We start from the raw sequence: 26131 nt of genomic DNA, 5'->3' as shown, positions 1-26131 counted from the left end.
TGATGTGCTTTCCATTTCCCCCTATGGATTTAATGAGGACATGATATATGGATTTAAATGTAATAGGGACTGACAGAGTTAGGAGGGGAAGCGAAAGAAGAAATTAACTAAACTCTCACAGATTTCTCCCTGAGGATGGATGGATGGATGGATGGATGGATGGATGGATAGATAGATAGATGGATTGCCACAGAGACATTCATGTTTTTCCTCAGGATGAACTGTAACAACTTTGATTATCCTCTAACTTTTCATCTAGGTCAACGCTGTAATTTTAGTGTATTACCAATTCCCATTAGCTTCAGTTACACTTTGTGTTTGGTGCTAATTAGAAAATGTTATGAACATAATAAACATTATACCCCCTATACATCACTACTGTGCCTGAGTGCAGCTTTACAAAGTTGCTGCCATGGCTGTAGACTCTTTAGCCCTACTCAGACCTGATATTAACATGCATCTCGAGTGACACCTTGTGATCGGACCTCAATGACATCAGTCGTGTAGGTGCCCCTTCATTATGACCTTTTGCGTTCACACTGCTAAAAGAATGTGGCCACATGTGGCCCAGACCACCTCCGAATGTGGTCTGGGTGATCAGATCCCACTTGTGATTGGATCAGCTGATATGGATGTTAAAGGTCCCATATTTTACATTTTTCCTGTGTTTTACTTGAAATGTTGATCCATAAGAAGATATATTCATGGTTTTAAGAATCAAAAACCATCTGCTCTCTCAGGCTTCTCTCTGGAGCTCTAGTAACAACAGGTGTTTCCTGAGTGATCCAATAAAAATATAGCTAATTTCAAGTAAACACTTGAGAAAGAAAAGTTACAGAAGTTCTGAAGGGTCGTTGTAAGGCTCATTTTCTGAATACAGGCTGTGTGCATTTCTCTCTGCACTGAGCGCCTTGATACTTTCACAGTATTGATATAGAACCTTGACCTGCTTTATAATCAAACAAGAAAAAAGAAATCAAGACAAGAAAATCTTGCTTTATACAACATTGGACCTTTAATACCCGGTCTGAATAGGGCCTTAGTCTGGTTTGAATATGCATAACAACTGCTCTTACAATTGATGCCACTCTTCTATTATTCTAGCTCATCTATTTTATACAAGAAGAAAAATTTATTTAAATCATGTTTTAGTCTTACAATCAAAATTAAATTTATTGAATTCAAATTAAACAGCCCTAATAGGTTGACAGACAGACCGACAGACAAATGGATGGATAAAAAGATAGAAGGACAGATCGAGCTTGAGTCAGTTGTGTCTGCAGCAGCTCATTGCAGAAGCCTGACCATTCCAGTTGCTGCACTGCAGTTAATTAAGGCTTTGTGTACGGCTGTGAATGTCTATTATAATGAGTGGCTGGCTGCCTGCCACCCCACCCACCCACCCACCCATCCCAACCCCTCATCCCCCTGCCAGGCCCCTCCCATATATACAGGCCTCTGCCCATTAAGTGTCTATCACCTTAAGAGCCCCGGGGAGAAAGGCAAGGCAGCAGCCACCCGATCGCACCAAATTGGTTCAATAGACCCTCATCAATGTGCAAACCCAGTGCACGGGGCTGTCGACTACGCACACACACAGCTGTCCAAACACACATAAACACACAAAGGGAAAGGCGTATGTAAATAAATGTTGGGCAAATACACACTCCTTGAAAAGGCCAGCTATCACACATATAAAGGTCATTTCACTGACATATTTCATAAGTTATTATACACGCACACACACACCCTCCCCTCTGCAGCAGCGCCACATCCAGCTCTGTCATATTAAGTGCTGTGATTGCGTGTCATGCAGAGCACCCCACACCCCTCTCCCTCTCCACCCCCACCCCATTCATGCCCGCCACCAATATTGGCTCTAAAACCACATGTCACTTTTGATTTGACCCAGCAGACCCTGAAACAATAACTAAATCAGGGCCTGTTAGAGTCTCATCCTGACCAGACAGCTACAAAAACAAACACTGATTTCCCCTCATCTAGTCTAGAGGGCACCTTTCTTCTTTGTTACACTGTCTCTCTGTCAGATGGAGGGCTCATCTTTCTGCACTTTTTTTTTTTCTACAGAGGACATTGTCACCTGCTGTAATAGTAAACCCCCCCCCCCCCATACATACACACACACACACACTCCAATACTCTTAACTAAACTGTCTTGCCTGAACAGATCATCCTCTGACTCGGACATGCTGCTCGCACACTGGGTTGTGTGAGTGAAGCGTTTTGTAGAGAAACTCAAGGGGGTCAGATAGCATTCAGGAATTGATGAACATGTGTCTCTTCAACTTCTCCTCCCTTTCATGACCCCTTTAAGTGGAGAGCTGGGGGGCCAACTGGGGCTGCTTGAAATGGGAGACCCTCTGGGCTGATGTGTTGGTGTGAATGTACTGTATGTGTCCTCTTGTTAATGGATGCAGGGGGACCATGAGGTGGGATGATACTGTTTTTCATATTGTTTTGTGGTTTTTGTATGCGTGATGTTTCTCTCTGTCTCTACACAAGTACAAGTACAGTTATTCTCCTGTATTTTCCCTGCTGATGTCCACAATTTGACAATCTGTCTTTCCCATTCCCTCTGTTCATCGCAGTATCACTCCCATACCAAACATGCTAAGTGTTGAGATAATAGAGTGAGACTCAGCTATTATGTCAACAGTGCATATGCCAGACATTAAGTCTCATCATTATAAAGTCAGGGGATGGGAGCTAGGTCCCTCGTGGGCCCCTGACGGGCCTAATGATCTGATAATGGGATAACATGTGTAATGACCCATCTCAGTGGAATAGATTTATCTCTCCAACACTTCTGCAGAATACTTACAGAAAACCTACAGTAAAACATGTGGTTTCACGCCCACACACCACACCAACACACATGGCCATGTGCATTAATCGACATTTCTCTGATAGACCCACCCACACGGGTGTTACCCATACATCAGAACGGGTGCATCCATATAGACGGAGAGTAAATCATAATTACGGTGATGAAGCACCATCTCAGTTCGCGTTATTGAAAACAAATGGAGCTCGGGCCTGTCCCCGGTGCCTCCATGCTGACGAGGAGACAGGCTGTCCTCGCTGGCTCGCAGTCCCACAGAGAAAACAACAGCAACATTCAAAAGACATTTAGAGGATTCATTTGTTATCATTACACACAATTAAAGTCACAGAAGTCAGTTTCAGCAAATAACATGCGCACGAGGTGCATATGTGCACTGAGGAGTAGTCTCCCATACCCCCGTAACGAGTAATAAATCTAAATACATGCGCCCACACATACGGAGACACACACTACCATCAGAGCAGAGGGGTCTCTCATTTCAGAGGTCCGTAGCCTGCCGTCAGTAGAGAGTCTGTATTTCACTCTCGCATGCACACATTAGTGTAGTATTCCTTTCACAAACAAACAAACTCCCTCTTTCCTTACAGCGATTGATTAATCCATAAAAAAAGCTCTTTGCCTTCTCCCATCCCTGCTCTCTAAGTAATTACCTCATCAGGTCTGTCTTTAACCCACATCCTTCCAACAGTAACACCCCCTCCCTCTACTCTCATCTCCACATGACTCATAATAGGGGGCAAAGTGTGCATCAGTCCGAGTGGTGGGATGGTGGGATGTCCCTGAGGAGAGCCAGGATGCAAATATGGGGTAGCAAAAAGAAAATAGTATAAATTAAACCTCAAGTGACCTCAGCTGAAGAAAATCCATGGAGAAAAACTACACCTGTCAGACCAGCCCCCCCACTCCACCCCTTCACCACAAGTCCTGGTAACACATTAGTATTGGACCCTGGATAAATGGTCGACCCTCTCCTCCCTATATCCATCCATCCATCCAGATGAATGGTAATGACCACAGTGAGGGACAACCCCTGCTGAATTAAACATTTCCTCCCAATGAGGATCTTATTTTCCTCCTTTGGATGGCAAAACGGGGGCGAAATTTCTCTCCGCTGGCAGAGGTACTTTATCATTGTGCAGCACAGGTGCATTGGAGGTCAATGACACAGACCCAGCATTGTTCTAATGCATTCCATCTCAGAGCAAATGAGATGCATTTCGCTGTGAACTCTCAGTCTCAGGGTCAGGCCACAACTGCCCCCACAATCTATTTGACTGTCAGATTCAGGCTGTCTTTCTGGGAGAGTGGCACGTGCCCAGCTCCATAATGGCTGCAGCTGCAGCGAGCCAGGATCCAATCTCCCTAAAGTGTTACTCAGGAAATCCCATGTGATCAAAACAGTCCCTCTATCTCCTCCGTTTCTCACTATGCCTGTGTATTACTTTGTGTTATATGTGCAAGCTCACCAGAGACCATGACTGATTTATACTCTTTGCCTTTTCCCTCTTTTTCTTCCCCTCTTTTCTGTCTCTCTTACCTCTACTTCCTCTCTCTCCTTCATCTCTCCATCGTTCTCCTCATCTACATATACCAGGTCGCCAGCTGACCATCTTCAACAGCCAGGCATTCATCAAAATCGGTGGCGGTGGAGAGACGGGGCGTCACTTCCAGGGCCAGATCTCAGGTCTGTACTACAACGGCCTGCAGGTTCTCAAACTGGCAGCTGAGGGTGACCCCAATGTCCAGACCCAGGGTAACCTGCGGCTGGTGGGTGACGTGCCCTCGGTGCTCACCACTGACACCACCTCCACCACCCCGCTGGCTGACATGTCCACCACAATCATGGAGACAACCACCACCATGGCCACAACCACCACCCGCAAACAGCGCTCGCCCACCATGAGGGACAGTGTGACACAGGTGAGTGTGTGATCCTGGCTTGTTTACGTGACTCATACTGAGAAGCTTAAAAAAAACGAGCCGTAGCTAAAAGAAGGCTGCTGTTTGAGTCACTGAGATATTTTGGTGCAGTGCGTTGTGATGAAACATTGCCAGTTACTTTTTAATTGGCTCTGTAAAGTTCATCCAAAATCTCAAAGTGCTGAGAACAATATTTGAAAGATTAAACAGCATGGCCAAGTAACCAGATGACCCTCTTGGACAGGCAGACGTGCATTTCAAAAGGAATCATACGTCAGCTGCAAGGTCGAACACTCAGCACAGTGTTGTGTGTTAGCCTCCTCTTGTCAGCCCTCAGCCACGTTCAGATGTTCAAACAGCCCACAGCCTGAGAGCGAGTCACAGAGCAGCATTGTGCGGTTAGTCCTATTAGACCAATCAACACGGCAATTTTGATTTCTTCTAAGAAGATGTAGCTGTCTAAACCCCAGACGTGGGAAAGACGCTGGAAATTACAGCACATCTAGACAGATCAACAAAGGCTGGAGGAGGGAAGGAACATAATCAAGAGGAAATCCTGAGGCTGCAACAGCGCAACAACTTATAGTGCCATAAACTGAGATTTGTGATTCTCCCACATTCACACACATGGCTGTGATTTATGGTACGATGATTATCCACATATGCATATAAATGTAGCCATTGCTACATAGCCATCATGGTAAGCAACAATTAGCTAACAGTAGGGAAGTGGAGGAGGGAAAAGGTGGGGCATTCAGGCTCTTTACTCTCATAAAAAGACTTAACAACAGGCTGCATGTGTTCCAGGGAGGACCATGCCGCTCCAGTAAACATCCAATCAGTATAAGCTGTGTGTGGTTCAAAAAGACCTTGTTGCATAGCATTATGTTTTCAGGTTGTCTGTCCATCCTATTCTCGTGAACACGTTATCTCAGTAACACCTTGAAGGAATCTCTTCGAATTTGGCACAAACATTTACCAGGACTCAAGGATGAACTGACTAGATTGTGATGGTCAAAGGTCAAGGTCAAAGGTCAAGGTTACAGTGACCTCACAAAACACAGTTTTGGCCCTGTGAGTGCAATATCACAGGGTCTCCTCAAGGGAATCCTTCAAATTTGGCACAAATGTCCATTTGGACTCAGGGAGGAACGGCTTAGATTTTGGCGGTCTAAGGCACTGGTTCTTACAGTTAGGTTCGGGGTTCTTGAGGGGGTTCCTGGGGGTCCCCAGAAAAAAGGGGAATAATCTATTTTCACTATAATTCCATCCATAAGTAACACGTAACTAGTTAAAGTGTGATCCAGGTCATCACTGGAAGTTTCTTTTCCATATCTATGTTGGATGTATATTATGTCAGCTAGTTCTACATTATTGCAATCACTTTGTACTACAACTACTTGAAAGCTCTCGTCTTTAAAAGCTGCTCATTTCATACTTTAAACTTCAGCCATCCCTCAAACTTTGATGATGTTGCAGGAAACACAAAGGCAAGGTGCCAATTACCAGCGTGTTTCTCTTATTCAGTGCTGTTCATTAGTCCTATTCATGTCCACAGAAGCTTATCTGAGATCAGTCAGCAAGCCGCTCGCGTTCGTCCGTCCCTGACAACCATGATCAGCAGATTCTGAATATATTTAAACCAGCTCATTCTTTGTCCTTTTATCATGATCTCAAACTGTAGCAGATTCGAATAAACACAGCAGTGCCAATTAGCGCGAAGTGAAGGTGAAGCTGTTGATGGCACGAGTGGGCAATTCACGCCACTTTGTATCGCAAACTCTGACTTCAAAGAAAATTGGAAAGCTAGTTTCGCATCGACTCCTTTTTGTTATTTTCTTCCTTCCTCTTGTACATTTATAAAAAGTCGCTTAACAAAGCCTTTATAGCCTCATCAAAGCAGTGCTCTGATGCCAACTGAAAGAAAATGTGAAGGTGGTCGTGTTTGGAAACGTTCCTTCAAGCATTTGCTTTCAGTCATGTTTGAAGCCGCCATGTAATTACAAGCAAGTAAGAATTTTTGGGCTCAAAGGTCAGTCAAAGCACTTTTACAGGCAACGCTGTCTTGTATGAGCCCTCGTTGGCAAGACACACTTAGATGAATCGTCCGTGGTTTAGTGTTTCTGCCTCTTCTCTCTATACATTAGATCAATAGAACCCGACTCTAACATGTCACATGTAGCCATCCACTCAGTTCAATATCGTATCTCTGGCCTCCAGACTTCTTGGCAGAAATGTTCTTCCGTGTTCAGCATATAATGAGCTTTTACAGCAGCGGTCTGTGATGTGAAATTGGCAGCCCCGTTTGATAAATTATCTGGAACTATTTTAGGATAGCAAAGGACCCTGAGTGTTGTCTGCTTCTCTGTTGTTACAAGTCTTAATGTGTACTGCACTTGCTGACAGATGTTTATGTTAGGTCATAAAAAAGCAGAGTCCCTTCTTTGGAGTGCTTTTTATTGCTGAGAATCTATTTTTCAGCTTGTGTACGTACATTTTAACAGCTTCTTCTTTATTATTATTATTATGTACCTAGCTGAACAGAGTGTATCATCACAATAGCCTAAAATAGCATTAGGATATGTGCTTGAGAATGAATAGACATTACCAGTGATTCACTCATCCACATACTTGACTGAAGAGAGATTATTTTGCTGTGTGTACAAACACATAAAATCGTGATTGGGGTGTGTAGTTGGTTACATAGTCCTGAGTATTTTTTCATTTTGGAATTTGTTCTCACTCGCAAAGAGGTGTTGAGAGTCTGGGAAGCTCATCTGCATGAATAAAACAGTGAAGGGAGGGAAAAGACAGTTATTTTAATATAGTTAGAGGAGACACAGTTGTAGTATGGTAAAATTAGGCAAAAAATCCCGGAAGTTTGAGGATTATATTGATTTTGAACAGCTGAGAGGCTCTAGACAGTGCATGAAATCTTTTATATTTGCTCTTCTAAACACTCGGAGTCTGGTCTGTCTGTCCTGGGAAAAAGCCTGTGGTGCACAGGAAGTAGGTTTGTTTGTTTTTATATTTATGGCAGAAAAAGCAGTTTGGAATAAATAGAGGAAAATTGGGTATTTAGCATGAATGAGCGGTGGTGTGTATCGTAGCTGAGCACACAAGAAAAAAGAAAGTCACATACTCAGACCCAGAAGTCATACAACTCCAACTCAATCAAAATCACAGATGAGGACCTCAGGTAGCTCAGATTTGGGTAGAATATAAACACGGCATTGTAATTAGTCATACATATTCTATTAACATTACTGTTAAATTTACTAAGCACCTAGATTAGTCATGTGCTTTCACCTCTAAATGACCCTCTACTTTATAATCTTGGTTTCAGAAGTGGTTAAATTCTTACAGATTAAACGCTCAAACGTGATTACAGCATCTTTCAAATTATTTTGATGGCATTCATTATATATTTTTGTTTGTAGAAAAGTGAGACATAAGTTATCCCTTACGGCGCTGATCTGACAGCGTCTTATTCTGTATTAAGAAGAAGAAGAATAGGAAGAAGAATAACCTTATAATATAAACACATTTCCAAAGCCATTTCCTTTTCACCTCATTATGATGTTAAGAAGTAGGAGAGCCCACGACTTGTTTTTGAATTAAAAGGCCCTTTCTCATTTTTCCCATAGAAAATGTTGCGTGACTCACAGCTGGAGCACGGCTTCGATCGGCATGAAACTGGTTGAATCATCAGTTCAAAAGATGAGAAAATATTCACTCTGCACTGTTAACGGCAGGTGGAAGCTAAAGATTACAGCCTTGAGAATGTCGATTTTATAATTTGCAGATTTATCCAATTTATTTTCAGAAATTGGGTTTATTTTAAACATATTCAGCAACTGTGGCGCCATGTTTTGTTCCCAAATGTAACGACGGAGCGTTTTTAAATTCTTGCCTCCGACTGGCTCCTACTGCGTAACAATGGAAGTTGTAGTATTTAGCCAAAATGACAAACAAAATGTGATTTCTGAGAAACAAAGTTGAAATAATTAAAACTGTGGATTATAACATGAACCTATACCTATACCTTTTATTATCTGTAAGAGCTCCATGCCTCTGTGTTAAGTAACATTTTGGATATCATATAAAGGAGGCTATTGGTAAGTTTTGCTATTGCTACATAGGGTTAGCGTTAGTGTGATTTTAGCATCAAACTTCATTCCTTTACTCACCAACAGCTGTCTCCAGCAGTTGAAAGCATCGTCAGTGTTTATGCTTGTCTCTATCATGTGTTTTCTTCTACTGAAGTTAGCATACTAACTAGCAAGCCAATAATGACTCAGTGTAGCCTCCAATCTGTCCTGAAGACGTAGCGCTGCTCGGAGGGCGTATTATAACCTCTTCTATTATAAAGACAACAATGGCCAAAGATCTTGTCAAGCATCAATCGCCACCACCTTTTCCCGGCAAGAAACCGCGCTCGGTGGCAGAGAAAACTTACAAAGACCCCTTTAAAGAAACATTCAAAATAGACAGAATGGGGACAAATGCCTCCAGAGCTGGTGGTCCTTCCCACTTTCACAACTCTATTGAGTCTGAAACCATGTTCATGTTATTCAGTCCTCTTCTATAATCTGCTTGTTGTGGGGTTATATTGCACTAACCAATCAGTAGAGACTGTAGTTTCCATCCCGTCCACATCATTTTCAGTTGTCATAGAAGCTGCAGTCGGGTTGCTAGAAGCAGTTAATGTTTTTCCAGGAAATTCTTTTCTTACTTTTGTGCCGCGTCAATCTCACCCAGGCCTGTTACCATTTTTATGGCCATTTTTTGTCTGGCTCGTGCACAGAAAGACGATGTCCCCATTCTTAATCCCGCCTGCAAAGCTCTGATTGGCTCTGCTGTTTTTTTTTAACAATGAAAAGGAACCGTGATCTCAACAACATAACTATTTAAATCCCTGTAAAAACTTGGAGAGGTGGAGAGTGATACAGAGATCTCACCAGAGGAACCAGACTAGCTCCACATTTTACATCCTACAGTTGGTGACTTTAAAAAACCCAGACACAAGCTGTATGCTGCTGCTTAGTCGCTGATTTACACAAATGCTGAATATGTGGCTCACAACAGTCTGTGTTTGAAGAAAGTCAAACAATCTTTTTTTTTTGTTTGTTTGATTTAGTAGGCGGTAATGGTTATGTGGTGTTTATTGTTTTGATAGACTAATCAACCTATTTTTGAATTGTAATTTGACAGCTCAGTTCTTAGGCTCTATATAGATTCATATGTTTCAGTCATGCCCGAGGGGAAAAAAATTAATTCAGTGTCTGTGCTGATTTACTTTCCACATATACAGGAAGTGTAGTTATTTGAGTTATGTATCATACACTTAAGCAAAAATGTGAATAGTAAGGCATTGAAGCATTCTGTAGGATGACTTGGGGGATTGTCTTTGAAGGAATAATAATTTGATGTTACAGCTCACACAAGTATTTTAATACTATAGATTACAGTTTTATAGTGGTGATCACTGAACTGCTGTAAAGTACTTTTTCAAATTAACCTCTGGACCCTGCATCAGTTACATTAGTCTCAGTCACAGTTGCATGAAGAATTGCTTTCCTCCTGATTTCTTCCTCTTTTACACTCACACACAACACACAACACACACACACACACACACACACACACACACACACACACACACACATATATATATATATATATATATATATATATATACATCTAGTCCTTTGGGTAGTTAATAATCCATCCTATTGAGCCTGTGGTGTAATTTTGTGCTAGAGCAAACATAGCAACAGCATTATAAATACCGCAGGGGCAAAGCTAACAGGAACTATGGAGGCCTAATGAATATCCCCAGCACCGACCAAGACACAGCAGAGACAGGAGATAGGCCAAGGTGGCGGAAAGTGAGCAAGCGGAAGCCCAAATTTCAATTTCTCCAAAAGCTCTGAGCTACCCGCCACGCTGCAGCTTTGATCATAGTGGAATAATGCGCTTTGATGCTTAGAATAAAAGATCTACCTTTTGATGTGCGTGTGGGGTTCTGATTTTTTTTTTTCTTTCCTTCCTTCACCCCTTGATACTGTGGGTTTCCATGAAACAGTTGGAGTCATCACTTGTCTCAGGCTGACCCAAATTTGGTGTCAGGATGTTATAAAACTAAGATCACAAGCTGCGCCCATGCTCCTGCCTGCCTTAAGTCAAGAGCACTCCCCGGTGTTTGTGATCTCTATTTGATTTGTCTGGATGGATGCAGGACCGTTCAATGTTGTAGATTCAACTTGGAGACGGATAAAAAAAAAAGTTCCGACTAGGTCAAACTGGACTTTGGAGGAACTCCTTATATCCTCCTCCAGTACACTGAGCGAGTGTGCCTCATGTGACACTCACAGTGCTGATGATGTGGATGTTCTGGATGTTCGAGGGTGTGAGGGTGGGAATTGCAGTTTACTCAAGTGTCACAGATGTTGCACTAAATTACAGCTGTGATAACTCCAGGAAACTCCCAACCAATTGACGTTCAGCCAGAAGGACATTTATGGCTCCGTGCCAGCGTTAGCCACTGCCGGAGGCTTTATGTTTTCAGGTTGTCTGTCCGTACATCCTGTTCTTGTAAATACAATAACTCAGGAGTGCTTTGAGGGAATTTCCTCCATTTTGGTACAAATCTTCACATGGACTCAAGGATGAACTGATTGGATTTTGGTGGTCAAGAGTAAAAGGTCAAGGTTACGTCAAGGTCCATCCTACTCTTGTGAATCAGATTTATCAGGAACCCCTGGAGGTAATTTCATTAAATCTGGCACAAACATCCACTTGGACTCAAGGATGAGAGTGCTGTAGGGATGATGTAATTTTGAAGGGCCAGTGGGGAAGTTAGCATTACCCTGGTCCCCCTCGACAATAAACCAATGGAATTTTTCCACTTACTTTTGGATTATTGCTGCAGATAAGCTCTGTGACAAACAAAAGTTTAAGGTACTTGCATGTTTTTTTTTCAGCAGGATAATCTTCACAAGTAAACACCACTTCTTAGGTTTTTGAAGCCTAAATACACTCACCAGAAGTAAAAAGCTTATGTTAGGCTGCAAACCACGGTCGCATGACTTCAACGTCACCACAACTAAACTTCAACTTGTAGTTTGATTATGCTCTGACCTGGGCTGAAAGGTGGACAGGTGAGTAGATCGGTTTAAATGTTCAGCGTGATGACCTTTAACACCCCCGACAACCTCTGTAGACTCATTTCATCTCACTTGTTAGCAACAGGGCTTTTTAAGGAGAAATTAAAGCTCAAGAAATCAGGACAGGGGTATTTACTGACATATTTTATCTCATAGAATAAAATATGAAAATGTCTTGAGCTTGTGTTAACCACAAACCTCATTTCAGATATCTAATCAAAAGCCCATAGACTTTGGCAGTGGTGATTCTAGAGTCCAGTGGGGCCCTAGCAAAAAATTGGCAGGGGCTCCTCCAATCAGCCTTCATCACCATTATGTAATAAATAATCTGACACTAACGAAAAAGGTTCAAAATCGAACCTTTTTCTTTCCAAATGTTCAAAGTGTTCACATTAACTAAACTTTATAACTTCAGCGTTGTCAGATTGTAAATAACCCACATTATGAGGCCAGTGCTCATCAACACATGAAGCCCCTTTAAGGAGGTTTTCCTACTGAGTGGTTTCGGCAATTTAGTGATTTTCTTGCTAAATTTGGCGATTTTTAAAACCCTTTAGCTACTTTTTTCATAGAAGCAGCTGGCGACATATCAAGCGACTCACTAACCCAAGAATTCACTTCACATACAAAAATTATGGCAGAATTTAACACAAATGTCTAATAGGATAAAATGATGAAGTGACTGTGGCATCATAATGTTCTTCAAAAACACTTGTGGCCATTATTCAAAGCTGTAACTCAAGAACACAAACTGAGATCGCGATCATGTTTCCTTCAATCTGACTGGTTTAGAGAGGCATACAATCGCAAGGTAGTAATTCTAGTTCAATTTGTGGCCACAAACACACCCTGCTGTCGACATTTATTGATGTCCAAGGTGCTTGGATAAAAGAAGAGCATATTTTAAAGGATTCTGTCTGTGCTGTTTTATATCGAGTTGGGAAAAGTGCAGCAGCTGATTGCACAGATGGACTAGAAATGTAGGTACACGTTTGATAGAGATGTTGCCGGGAAACTGAGGCAGGATCGTTAGGCCCATTTGACAGAGCCAGGTGATGTGAACACACACTCAAGCTCACACAATGTAATTAATAAATGATAACACCCAGGTCGTGGATTTATAACAGAGAGAGAACTCCGCGTAGCAGTGTGGCGCTTGAATCAATTATGCTCATAAAAGCCCCCCGTTTTCTATCAGATGACCCCATCTTGAATAACAACCAGAGGCTGAGAGGAGAGGTGGGGGGGGGTGGGGGGATTTGGGTGTCTAGACATGCAGTTACGTGAGTCATGCAGTAGTGAGGACAAACCTTGGCTGCTAAATTGGAACCACCTTGTCAGATTTAATTTGCTTTCATCTCGAGACCCCCACTGCTGTACTACCTGCTGTACTTTTAAACCCTGCACTAACAGGCTCCGTGTCTACTGTCTTCTTTATCATGTAGTTCAAATGTCAAACAGAATTGACTACAAGCTCTAGGTCAAGAAAGAAAGAGCCCTGATGTAAATATATAAATATATATATTTATATTACATTTATTTACCATTTTTAGAACAGCTCCATTTTCCAGCTGTTATTTAAATTTACATGATTCAATTTCTCAGTGTTTCAAAAATTATAACATTGAAAGAAAAAAAAACCTAAAACCTGAATAATATCAACATATTCCACGTCTTAATTGGAAAATGCTGAATTTGGGAGAAGTCTAAATGGGGAATATCCAATTAGAATATTCTGTATCAACCTGTATCAAATTCTGAATATGCTCATATTCTGAATAATAGTAGAATATTAGTGTGCATGTAAAGCTACTGAAGGTTTGCTTGTATTCCTGCAGGAAAACTCTACGTTTATGAATTAATTAATCCCTGAATATGAAATTTACCTGATTAAAGTGGAGTACAAAAGCTAGAGACCACTTTCCCATACATACACATATATGAAAATTAAATGATAGTTGTGCAATAGAGCTCCCATTGTCTGACTTTTGTTCCCACTCAATGGAGGATGCCAACTGTTTTCTCTTTGACTGGTGGCTTATTCTACTTTGGCTTCACATCTCAGCTTACATAAATACACATGGGTGCTACTCATAAAGCACACCCACCTCCATATTTTCAGTACATTTGCTAGTACTAACAACAGAAAAATTCTTCATGTTGTAGCCAGAGAAAGATATTTCTCCAGCAGCCTTTCTAAAGCTCTCGTCTTTGCTTCCCCGGGTTGCATTTGCTTGTGTGAAAGTGGGTATCAGTGGAGCCAGAGACCTTCACTGTGGCTGCCAGAGGCTCCTAATCCTCTCAGATGTTCTGTGTATCCTCTGCACAAATAAAATTTGTCCTGACTCTATCTCCTCTGCCCTCCTGTCTCTGTTCTTCCAGAATGCGGACGACCTTTTGGTTGCATCAGCTGAGTGTCCTAGCGATGACGAAGATTTGGAGGAGTGTGAGCCTGGAAATGGTGAGTCAACTCAGGGGGTTCTGTCTTCGTTGTACTTGGTATCCGAAAACAAAGTGCAGTCTAGAAACTCAAACAGATTAATGCCGTGTCCCTTACTCCACTTTTTTGTGACCCTTGGTGATCGCACAGCCCTCTGTATGCAGCTCTGATTGGCCAGGTGTGGACCCTGGTCCAGCCTCCTCTTTTATTGGATTTCAAAGCAGCAGGCAAGGCAGCAGCACTTTAGTCCATCATTTGCTCAGCCAAGTGGTAGTATCTGGCATTCGCCCAGCTGTTGCACCGATCTCCTGCCCCGACTTTAACAAGGCAGGACAGTTTCAACGTGGAAACGCAGCTTGTTCTGCGCAGCGCACAGCTGTAGCCTGGCGGGCCCGGTGGCTGACGCGCTGTTAGTGTGAACAGCGGGTCAAGCAATGTTCTGACACCATGACAGTAGATAGAAGTTAAAGGCCATGCGTTTTAACTCCCTGCCTCTGTGGTTTCTAGTTTTATTAAGCTGGCCATAGATGAAAACTGCCAAGAACCACAAACAGTGAAGCAGCGTGATTCAAATGACTGCTGCTGCTACAGGAAGGGCTCCAAACCAGAGAGACGCAGAAGCATCCACATTTAATGACATTTTATCTTGAAAGATCCTGACTGAAAAGATTTCCCTTGTGAAATGGCTTCAGATTTAACTTTGGTGTGGGTGTTATGACAACAACAACTGCCTCAAAGAAATCTTATCATTAAAACAGTAACAGTGTCAGTACAAATGCCAGGTTCCCTTATAGCATTGTTTTGGAGGAGGGCAGCCCACGCCCCACCAACAGGGCCCCCCCCCCAAAGGAGAAAAAATTTAAAAACTAAAATATTCATGTTATTTGCTTTTATGTTCACTCATTTCAATTCAGCTCCCTGTGAGTCTCTGCTGCGGTTTGCTGCCATTTACGCTCACGTTCTCTACACCCTGTTTCACCATGTGTGTGTCTTAGCCCCTCCCCACGCACATGCATCAGAGCAGAGGAGAGACAGGTCGACTACTAGTTACCTTGAGTGCAATAAAAGCTCTCCAGCAGGTGTTATAAATCCCTCTGAAATGGACATCAACCCCAAACGTCTGAAAGTTGGACCAAAATTAGTAGAAATTGTTCTTCGGGAACATTTCAGGCATAAGCAATCATTTAAATTAAGTCTATAAATGCTCATTTGATTTGTATGTTATAGACTGCTGTGTAGGTTGCACTGAATCAAATACAATCAATAAAATATGCTAGCAGCAAAAAATACTCAGTTATCAGATTCAGTCACTCACCTTATTTTTCATTTTTACTTAAAGTCATAGTAAAACAGAAGTTAGTGTGTTCTTATCTTATATAATGTGTAATATCCCAGAGTGAATAGGAATATATTGGCAGGGTATAGTTACAAGAGGGGTTTAAATCTGATCCTTAAATTTAATTGGATCACTCAAAAGTGGGCGTGGTGTAGCACATAGACAGCGATGCGGAGAATTACAGAGCAGAAGAAGACTATTGAGGAGGGAGAAATGAATGAATCAAACCTCAACCATCCTCTTTCGCAGATGTAAACAAACTGACATTCAAATTTTTGACATTTTTAGACCGTAAACAGTGAGAGTGGAGGGTATGCCGTGCAGCAGGGTAGGGTTAGCTAGGCACCGCAAATCATTTATGATTGGATGAATTTATGTAGCTTTATTTATTCATTTATTTATTTATTTCTGACATAGATTTAAGATTAATATTCATTTACTGTCATTTTTTCATGCACTTAATCTAGAATAAAATACCATTCCTCTTACACCAACAGTTTACATAAAGTTTAAAATTTGAAAAGAGAATTAATATGATACACACAAACATATACAGTGTTTTTATTTATTATATATTTTTATTTATATATATTTAGCATGAAATAAAAGATATATGAACCATTAACACATGGGAAGAGGATTAGAACTTGGAAAGTGTGTTTTTTTTTTTTAATTTTGTTGTCTTTAATCACACAGCTATGCAGTCTTGCTTCCAGACCCAACCTTGGTAGCAACCGCTGTGAAAGAAATAAAGTCAGCATGATTTCAAAGGATTTCATGAAATAGAAAGAAATGCAAAAAAAAAATAAAAGCAAAATCTCTATCAGTAATCTTGGCATGGATCCACCATGAAGATTTTAGGAAAATCTCTTGTAATATTCTGACAAAGAGCAGATAAAAATATGATTTTTTTTATATATATATACATATATAAATAAATAACAATAATGTTTGTGAAAAGCACATTTTTTTAGACTACGTTTTAAAAAGTTTTTTTTTCAGGAATGGGGATAAGTGGTTTGAATAGAGGATATGTTGGACTGTAAAGAGCAGGACATCATTGTAGTTGGTATGTTTGCGTGAGGAGAAACTGATCTGAACATGTGTTGAGAAACTGGAGTGCAGCATTCTCCTGCAGTCTCTGTAGGTGGCTGGGACCGAAATAGAGACTCAATTCCCTTCTTATCGAAAGGAGAAATGAGAGTTTTTTGGTGAATGCTATGCCCAGTCTTAATCTCCCATGGGGAAACGCAACTATCTCCCTCTCTCTCTCTCTCTCTCTCTCTCTCTCTCTCTCTCTATCTCATGCCCACACAAACACACACATACAGCGGCAGACACGCTTACCTTTCCAGACATACACTTGTCTCTCTCGCTCTGTGGGTGTAAAGTTTTCTCTCCTGAGAAACAACAAACAGACTCGCACGCGCGCACATGCTCCATATCACACCCTCCAGATGTCACAGGAGTTCCGGTGAGGCACGCCAGCGGGGTCGGATAAGCTTGGGCGGAAACTGTGGACAAGGAGAGAAGAATCAACATTGTCCGCGAAAAACATGTCCCCTCTCCGTCACCGCTCCGCAAACACAGGCCTGTGGTCATTGTATGATAGGACCGATTCCCGGTGTTTTCAATTACACGTGACAATGCAGCTTATTGAAGTGCCTTCAGGTCGGAGAGAGAATGTTAAGAGCAGTCGTGGGTTTTCGATTAAGCCGAGCAAGATGTGACTTGTGAGCATTCATGGCGACCGATACAACACCTTCCTACATACAGCCGGAGGGGCTCCGTCTGTTTTACAGATGTGCGTACGTGCAGCTGTGGTGCTACAGCACACAATTCCAGGCATGTAACTTGTTTTCTTCTTGCGGCTGCATTTGGCAGAGGTAGGGGAACTGAGTCACAAACTGAGTCACATGACTTTTTTAAGTTAGACTTAAAGCGTTAGATTTGCAGTAGGTTTTGGATCAGCACACTCACAAGAGCACCAGCACAGAAGCTGAGTGATGTGTTGCTGTGGATGGGGTCAGCAAAAAAAACCTGCTAATTAAAAAATGGTAGTTCAACAGTTAAAAAATGTAGTTCCCATCCACAGCAGCACATCACTCAGCTGCACCGGTGCTCCTGCTGCTTCTCTAAACTGGGAGCTGAGCTGAATCTACTGCAGGTAATACCCTGACTCTAGACAAGTACCTCACACAACTCCACGTTAAATAACTATCACTTAAAGTCACAAATTTGAGGACTGGAGACTTGCGTGTCCAACACCGATAAAAGACTTGACTTTGACTTGGTATTCATGACTGGAGACTTTTTTTTATGAAACATTTGCCTTTTTCTAGATATTGACAGGTTACATTTTATTTTTTGAAACATGATTTCTAGTGTGATGCCTGCAAACCTGGCAACCTACAAGCAGAGGTCAACACTCAAGGCAGATACCATGGGGAGGGGCTAAAACTTGGATAGCAGGAGGAAAGAGAGCTTAGCACAATGCAGGTTCCACATAGAGATGTGTAGTAAGGGTAATAACTAGAATGGCACTCAGCAGAGCGCATACCTCCGCCAAGGCCAAACAATCCTCCATATTAAAGAAAGTGATTTAAAAAAAGAAGATTTATTAGGTGTAAACAGGCTGCAAAGGTTTTCATTAATGTCGAATGTTGAAATGGTTGATCATCAGACTTTCATCTAACTTGACTTGTTACCCGCTTGATTCTCACAGTAACCACAGTAACTGGGGACTTGCTTGAGACTCAGAGGTGAAGACTTTCTTTTGATTTCTTCATGATTTGTGACTTAATCCCACCTCTGGCATTTGGTGACTAGACTCATTTTTAAGCTGTCTAGTGCTAAGCGATGACCCTCCATGTGAAAAACTTGCTGCTCGCTGATAAGCTCAGAGTGGATGCAAAATAGACAAAGCAGAGTATGAGGAGGAAAAAGACCTGAGGAGGAGATGAGCGGGAAAGAGCTGGAAGGACTGCGTTTGCGAGGGTCTGACCCTCATAGAGATTTGTGTCACGTTTCTTTGCACTCAGAACAGAACAGAGAAACGAGGGAGAGCAGAGAGACACAGATAGAGAGAAGCAAAAGAGGGGGAAGCCGAGGAGAGGATGCAAAATTGAGAGAGTGAGCAGAATGAAATTTGCGTGAATGATTCCTGCCTTTCCCACCAGGCTAATTAAACTTTGACTTTGTTAGGGAGCCTTAATTACATCACCCACTTAAAGCTTTGGTTTGGATCCTCCAGTGCTGTTAATGAGCCTCCGTCAGAACAGCGACAAGATCCAGGAAGTGGGGACCTGGATTACAGAAATTGAACATGTAGTAGGGATGGAGTGACAAAGTGAGCAAGCACACAGAGAGACACACTCAGAGAGATACTGTATTTGCACATTTGCATGAACACACAGCATCTACGGACGCTAATTGTATTCGCAGTAAGACAATTACAGAAGATATACAAACGTCTCTTCCTCAAACAAGCAGCTAATTAAATCTCTTTCATTTTATCTCCATATTTCACTTTCGGTCTTTTCTATACCTCAGCATGACCTCTCTTTCCTTCTCCCTCACATACCTCCAAGCTACTTATCAGTCCTAGGATGTTGTAGGCGCTATATCGGTTTTTACTCTGACAAGATCAGAGGTTTGAGTAGCTCCTCAATAATTCATCAGACGACACACTATAGAGGCAACCTGTGAATGTTCTTTTTGGGTCAAGGATTGAAACTAAGAGATTGGGTGATAGATGAGGGACGACCCAGAGCACTGAGCCCCCCCCTCACCCAGTGCGACTCTGAGCCTGGTCAATGGGTTTAGATGTCAGTTATTTGTCAGCGTGACACTTTATTGATCTCTGTTAGCTAGCCTTCCTCCACAAGTAAACAGCCCCACTTTTAATGTACGGGGTCCACGGGTTAGATGTTCAGCAATGCAGAGGGGCGGGGGGGTTGGCAGGTGGGTGAGCATATGTTTGCCGCAAACTGGCATGAACCAAAGTCTCGGCTCCACACATGCCCCACCTCTTTGCTCATTTTTGGATTAGCTTGGAGTTAAGGGCGGGGTCAGACACTGCCAAGATGGCGACAGTGAAGCAGCTCACTCTGAGCTTCAGAACCGCTCTTCAGATGAATCCCAATTGGACTGAAAAATAAAAGTAAAGAAAAAGAATAGAACAAAGACTATTGATTGAACTGAGGTTCATTACAAGGCCAAGCTAGTTTATTTATAGGGCACCATTTAACACTTGGTAGTACTTTACAGGAGGCAGGAAAAACACAGGGCAAAATAAAACTCTGGAAATGAGCTGAAATGAAATACAACATGATTGATTGATTGATTGAGATTGATTGATTGATTGATTGATTGATTGAACTTCCATTACTAAATGATTAACTGATTATGAATTTAGCAAAAATAAAACTTAAATGAACTCATGAACACTTAAGTATCTCACCACTGAATATTATGATATATTCACCGTTTCTTAATAGTTGCTGTTTAATAGTGGGACAGTCACAGTAGTTTATATACACTGCAGGTGTGTAGGGGATTATAGTTTTCATAGCGATAACTCAGGGGCATCAGTTATTGCAGAGGCTGGTGCTCAGTCAGCTCGACTGCTGTTAACTGCACCTAACAAAAGCTGAAAAATTGAATTTTATTCAGATGCCTGGTAACCATTTTATTTCATAAATGGCCAATGGAGCAAGAAATATTTCTGCAGCAAAACTATCCAAAATCTTATTGAAATTATAATTAAAATCACCCAAAGCACCGAATGGAGAACGGGTTATTCATTTTCCTTGTGCCGCTGCTTTCGCAGCAGGGGATCCATTTGTAAACAAATATCCTAGTTCCTCCCAGGAGTGTGGTGAAGAAGCACAGGTTCACAGTTTGTCTGATCCACATAACCTAGTTATTCCATTTTCTATCACTTGGATTTCCCAGCAGCAGGTTAACTTTGCAGTAGTATGGTCAAAAAGTAGATTAAAAAAGACTTTTTTAATTAAAAAAAAACAAAACAAGCTATAGGCACCATGAAGTGTGCCAGAGGTAAGTGGTGAAGTAGTAGAAATTGATTTCACTGCATCAAGTTGAGATTCTCTGTGAATGTTGGAGATTTATAGCACAGTGAGGTGGTGTAAACAGAAGAAACACGAGGCTGGCCACAACTACAAATCCAGCAAGCTGCATGTAGTCAATACAGGTGCTGATGAGCTGGAGGGTGGTGATTTTGCAGCCAATAGTGTGACTCTCAGTGGGACACAGTATGAGCAGGGCATCGTTCCTTTGTGTCACAAGAAATCACCCGAGAGCAGCAGCAGCAAATGCAGCAGTTTATTGAATGACATGTACGAAGAAGCAGCTTTCTTCCCCCTTTTTAGCGGAGATTATGGCCGTAATTGTACCTATTGTGGCATGATTTAAAAGCAAGCAAGAGAAAATATATTATGCTCGGACACGCTGTTGGATTTTCCATCTGCAGCCTAATCAAAGCTGAATTATAGAATGCTCAAACTCCAAACAACCTTTTTGCTCTAAATATTTCAAATGGATGTGAGCGGGGCAACGTGATCTGCAGAATAACAATGTTTGTCAAGAGACTGACGTAGATGCATCAGTATCCATCTGCCTTGTTCTCATTTTGAGAAAATGGGGGGGGGGTGAGTCATACTGGCAGCGCTGTGGAGTGGCGTGTAGGCAAAGATAAAGGAGAAATTTCATCATGTGGGCCAAACGTGGTTCCACTGCCTCAGCTGTTCAAATCAATGGAGTCAAACTCAATCAATCAGGCTCAATATTTTTGAGTCTCTCTCGCTTTAACACTTAAATGACACTGTTACGACGTTAAAGGAAGAGACACCCACGCACTGGAATCGTGCTGTGTGTATTTTTCAGCACTGTTTGCATCGGAGCTGGTCTCAGTCAGGCCTGGTTTTAGTCGTCGGTGACTGAGGGAGCGTAAAAAATAGAATGATGAGATATGAACATAGCGTTGAAAATACCTAAACATCTCATGCTCTCTTGGATTGACAGTGACAACCATCAAATCAAATCCTCTATCAAGTCTGTGGTTCTTGACAGCTTTTCAACAGGTGAAAAAAAAAAAACAACGACAAACATGTATTGTTTGACATGTGTTGTATGACATGTTTGCCCCCCACCACCACCACCACCACCACCAACAACTCAACTTCATTTTTCCAAGCCTGCCTCTGGGTGCCGACTGAACAATCACAGCTGCATACAGTGAGGAGAGGGTGCAAGTCGTGGGGAAGGGGAGAGCCAACTGAAGCCGTTGATTGGTTTTAAACTATGGGTGCTGTTGGCTCGGGTCACACAAGGAGAAAATGAAAAAGATGGTTCACCTGATAACTGCCTAGAGTTTCTGTGGATGAGGGCTGAGAGTCATTATTTTCCCCAGTAGCCGCTGCCTGCCGGTCAGATGGGGTGATGCCATAAGGCCTCCAGGCTTTGGCTCTAGAGTGCAGCAGAGTGATGCCAGAGATTTGTTGGAACAGTCCTTTACATTTAAAGATGATCATTAATATCTCTTATTTTCCTCCTGAAAGTCTACAGCACTGTTGCGTGGGTTTATATAGACTTTTAAGCACAGCAACACTGTTTCCTGTGTGTGTACTGTGTTAACAAGACCCTCCTCAGTAATGGGTGGGCTGCGCTCCGAGCAGCATCTCTGCCACACAGACACATGGCAAAGTGGAGATAGCAACTCTACCATCTCACCCTCAGTCACACATTTGCCCCGTATCTCTCAGGAACTATCTCGGAGGTCCTCTCAAAAAACATGCTTTTATTTTACTTTCTTCTGTGACTTTGACAAGTTATTTCAAAAAACCAAAGATTTATTTATTTTTTTTTTGAACCCACTAAACTTGCAAAATCCTACTCGGCACGACTCGTCTTTGTTCCTCAAATGTGCCACCACCGTTCTGCTGTCCTCTCAGCCTTCAAGGTGAAACTCAGCCCTCAAACATAGAAAGAAAGTATGATGGAGAGAAAAGAGAAAAAAGAAAAAGAAAAAAAAAAAACTTGAGCATTGCCATGGAAACTAGCCTTTTCAGCACTGGTACTGAAACAAGACGTTAGTAATTCTTCAACCCTTCTTATAAGTTTTTTTTCCTTTACAGCTCTGACATTTCGCTTCATTTCAAGGCCTGTTTCTGTCAAGTGTGTTGTTATATGCTGATATGTTGCAGTGGCTTTGTTAGCTCACCCTTTGTAACAAAGCCTTTTACCTTTCTTTGAGTGAAAATGTATGGTTGTATAACTGACAAGGTTTGGGGGGGGGTTTGAGAGTTGCTGAGCTGATAAAGGCCAAGGGGAGAATCCCTACAGTCCCAAATCCTCCCCCTATACTCCCCCCCCCACCCACCCACCATCCCTGAACTTGCCCGACCCAAACCCCCCTCTCCCACTGAGTCACACTGATTTACCTTGTCAAATGAACAAAGAGCCAGAGTCATGATTTTATGCTGGTGATGTTGGCATTTCTTTGGTCATGTTTTTTGCTGTTACCTTCCCTTTTTCTCCCCACCAAGATGTGCCATAATCTAATCCCCCACCTGCCATGTTTTTTCTATTGTTTCCTTGACTTGTGTCCCTTACACAATTGAATAGAACATTGTTATGAAGTAAAACTGTAGTGTATAAACAGACTGTTACTGATATTCTGCCATGTTCTGTTAACGTATACCAACAACATGTTTAACCATTAACCCCAGCTCGGCTTCCAGTCACTGATAAATTCCTCCTGACTTAATGCAACTTTATTTTTTTACAAATGACTTTCTGTTACACCCATAATCTTTATCTAATTTGGGTGTTGGGGTAAAATCACATAACTGGGGCTTGACAACAAATTCTGGCTCATTAAGATGATTTTTTCTAACTGTTCTTGTGTTGGTGGCTGTTTAAGAAGAACGTGATTGCCCCATGTTTATGTGTGGTGTTTGGGAGGGAAGTGGGCATCAGGGACTCATACAACAAAAGGCAGCAGTAGTGTTTAATGCTCTGTCTCAGTGTACTGTAATGTGTACTGAGATTTTGGGTTAAAGAAAGTCGGGGCATCCGTTTCCTGCAGCTGCTCCTGAGGGTTTGCATACAGATTAAGCCAATTAGAAATGAGCCATAGAAACCACCATGCCCTAAGGGGGGAAAATGGGGTCTGAGCCAATTCTTCATAAGAAACACATTGAATAATTCAACAATATATTTTTTACATTATGATTATTTTCCACCCAATAAAGAAACAAAAGAGGAGAGGAGGTAAAGAAGGGGGGGGAAGTTGTTTATCACTATCCGAGAACAATCTTACACAGCTTTCTTTTTGTAATTTTTTTTTTTCATGCAAAAATCATGCGGCCAATTTGTTGATGTAAGTGACCTGAACCTCGTGGTTTGCTATCTTATTTAACCAATCACAACAGAAACATCTGAGCGTTAGCGTAGTAAGCATAGGCAAGACTAGAGAGTTAGCAGTGAAGGCTAGGCTGTGTAGTACAATAGATGTTAAAGTTGTTGAGTGTAATTTGAAGTGTATTTTTATCCTGTATTAGTGATATGACATGTAGGCCTGTGCAGCACAGGGAGTTAGGTCAGAAGAGTCAGGACCAGGTGCAGGATAGAATATTTTCTTACATCTTGTATTTTATTTCAGTTGAGAGTTAGTCAGCATATTAACTTTTTAAATAGAACAGACTAACTAAACTTATATAACTAACCTCATGTTAAGTTTTAGTGCTGTTCTAATTCTGGTGTTGCTGTATTCATTTGAAGTGTTTTTCTTTTGATGACTGGAGGTGGTCTTTCTCTCAGGTGGTCTCTGACACTCTTTTCTTCCATTGTCTCTTTCTTGTCCTAGGAGGTGAATTAGTGTTGCCCATAATAACAGTGGACTCCCTAGACCCCCCGTCCATCGCCACCCGCTACCCAGTAATCCCCCCGCCCCCCACCACTTACCACCCTTTCCTCACCCTGCTCGAAACCACCAAAGAGTCCCTCCCCTTGCCCAACGGCCGGCCCCCATGCCCCCTGGACCAGGAGGACTGCGAGGAGACCATCGAGGTGTCGGCGTACGGCTCGGGGGAGATGACCGAGTCGGATGACGAGGACTATTACAAAAACTCCCCCCTGGTCACCGACAGGACTGTCCTCCCTCCTCCACCGGCCGCCGAGGGCGGTGTCCAGAACCCCCGAGACCGCCATTTCTCCCGCTTTCCCAACTCCCACCGCCCACCTCTCTCCTCGACCCCCACGGCCAACCCCGACCAACTCAGCCCTCGCATCAAGCCAGCCGCTGGCGGCAGCAGCAGTAGCAACAACAACATCCCCGCTGGGAAAATGAACACCCGGGACCAGGTGCTGCTGCCGCCGGCCCACCCCTCGTCAGACCCGGGCCACCGTAGAGTCCCAGGAATAACCTACCCCCCAAATTTCCCCCATGTTCCCACTCCAGATCCCACGTCTCCTGAGAGAGGACTCCCGGGCGCCGTTGAGGTGCAGCAGTCCAGCAGCACCACAGGAATGGTGGTGGGCATCGTGGCAGCCGCCGCCCTCTGCATCCTCATCTTGCTCTACGCCATGTACAAGTACCGCAACCGCGACGAGGGCTCCTACCAAGTGGACCAGAGCCGCAACTATATCAGCAACTCAGCCACGCAGAGCAACGGAGCCCTGGTGAAGGAGAAACAGCCCAGCACTGCCAAGACAGTCACCAAGAACAAGAAGAACAAAGACAAAGAGTACTACGTCTGAGGGAGCGCCGCCGTGACACACAGAGACAGACAGCAGACGCACTTAGAGAAGGAAAGAGACAAGAGTGAGAAAGAGAGAGAGAGGGACGGGGGAAAGGCAGTATATGGAAAATGGAAAACGGAACAGAGAGTAATTCATTCTAAAACTCAGTATTGTCAGGTGAAACACACATGGTACCAAATCCAGTCTAATCAGAGGGAGGCAGAAAAAAGTTGCCAAGGTGACATCATGGTTCTGTTCACACCCGTCGGCATCGCTTTGATTGATTTGACTACTTATTAAATGTTGACCATGGTGTGGATTTAAGGAAAGGCTATTACACCTCATATCTCAACATATACTGTGCCAACACCTGTGTACCAAATGCTGATAAACCAGTGATTTATGGGTTAGTATATGACAGGTTATTTAATGTCTTGAGTACTGTAGGAAAGCACCACCATCAGTATTTGTGTCAGGGTCTATACTTCATTCTGAGGCAAGTTCGTGGTGTAAGCCGTCACCTTAGACAGTATCAACATAATATTTTCCAACAAGGCTTGAATTAGCAACTTGACATGACTCTGTAAAGTCAATATACTGCCAGCTTACAGAAACACTGTGTCCAATCCAGCTCT

At 42.5% G+C, this 26131-nt stretch overlaps 1 protein-coding gene across 1 annotated transcript in view; it reads left to right on the top strand.

Moving 5' to 3' along the window:
* The window catches only part of nrxn2 (neurexin 2), a 630539-nt gene extending 605025 nt beyond the window's left edge, over nucleotides 1-25514 (top strand). The window contains exons 20-22 of the mRNA XM_022752210.1: nucleotides 4461-4786; nucleotides 14338-14416; nucleotides 24622-25514. Coding sequence (XP_022607931.1) covers nucleotides 4461-4786; nucleotides 14338-14416; nucleotides 24622-25514 — 1298 coding nt within the window. The remainder of the gene's footprint in view (nucleotides 1-4460; nucleotides 4787-14337; nucleotides 14417-24621) is intronic.
* The last annotated feature ends 617 nt before the right edge of the window (nucleotides 25515-26131 follow it).

This window comes from Seriola dumerili, unplaced genomic scaffold, assembly GCF_002260705.1.
Source record: "Seriola dumerili isolate Sdu_G_001 unplaced genomic scaffold, Sdu_1.0 BDQW01000167.1, whole genome shotgun sequence".
Taxonomy (NCBI): Eukaryota; Metazoa; Chordata; class Actinopteri; order Carangiformes; family Carangidae; genus Seriola; species Seriola dumerili.
The sequence above is the reverse complement of the archived record's forward strand: the minus strand, read 5'-3'. Positions and strand labels throughout refer to the sequence as shown.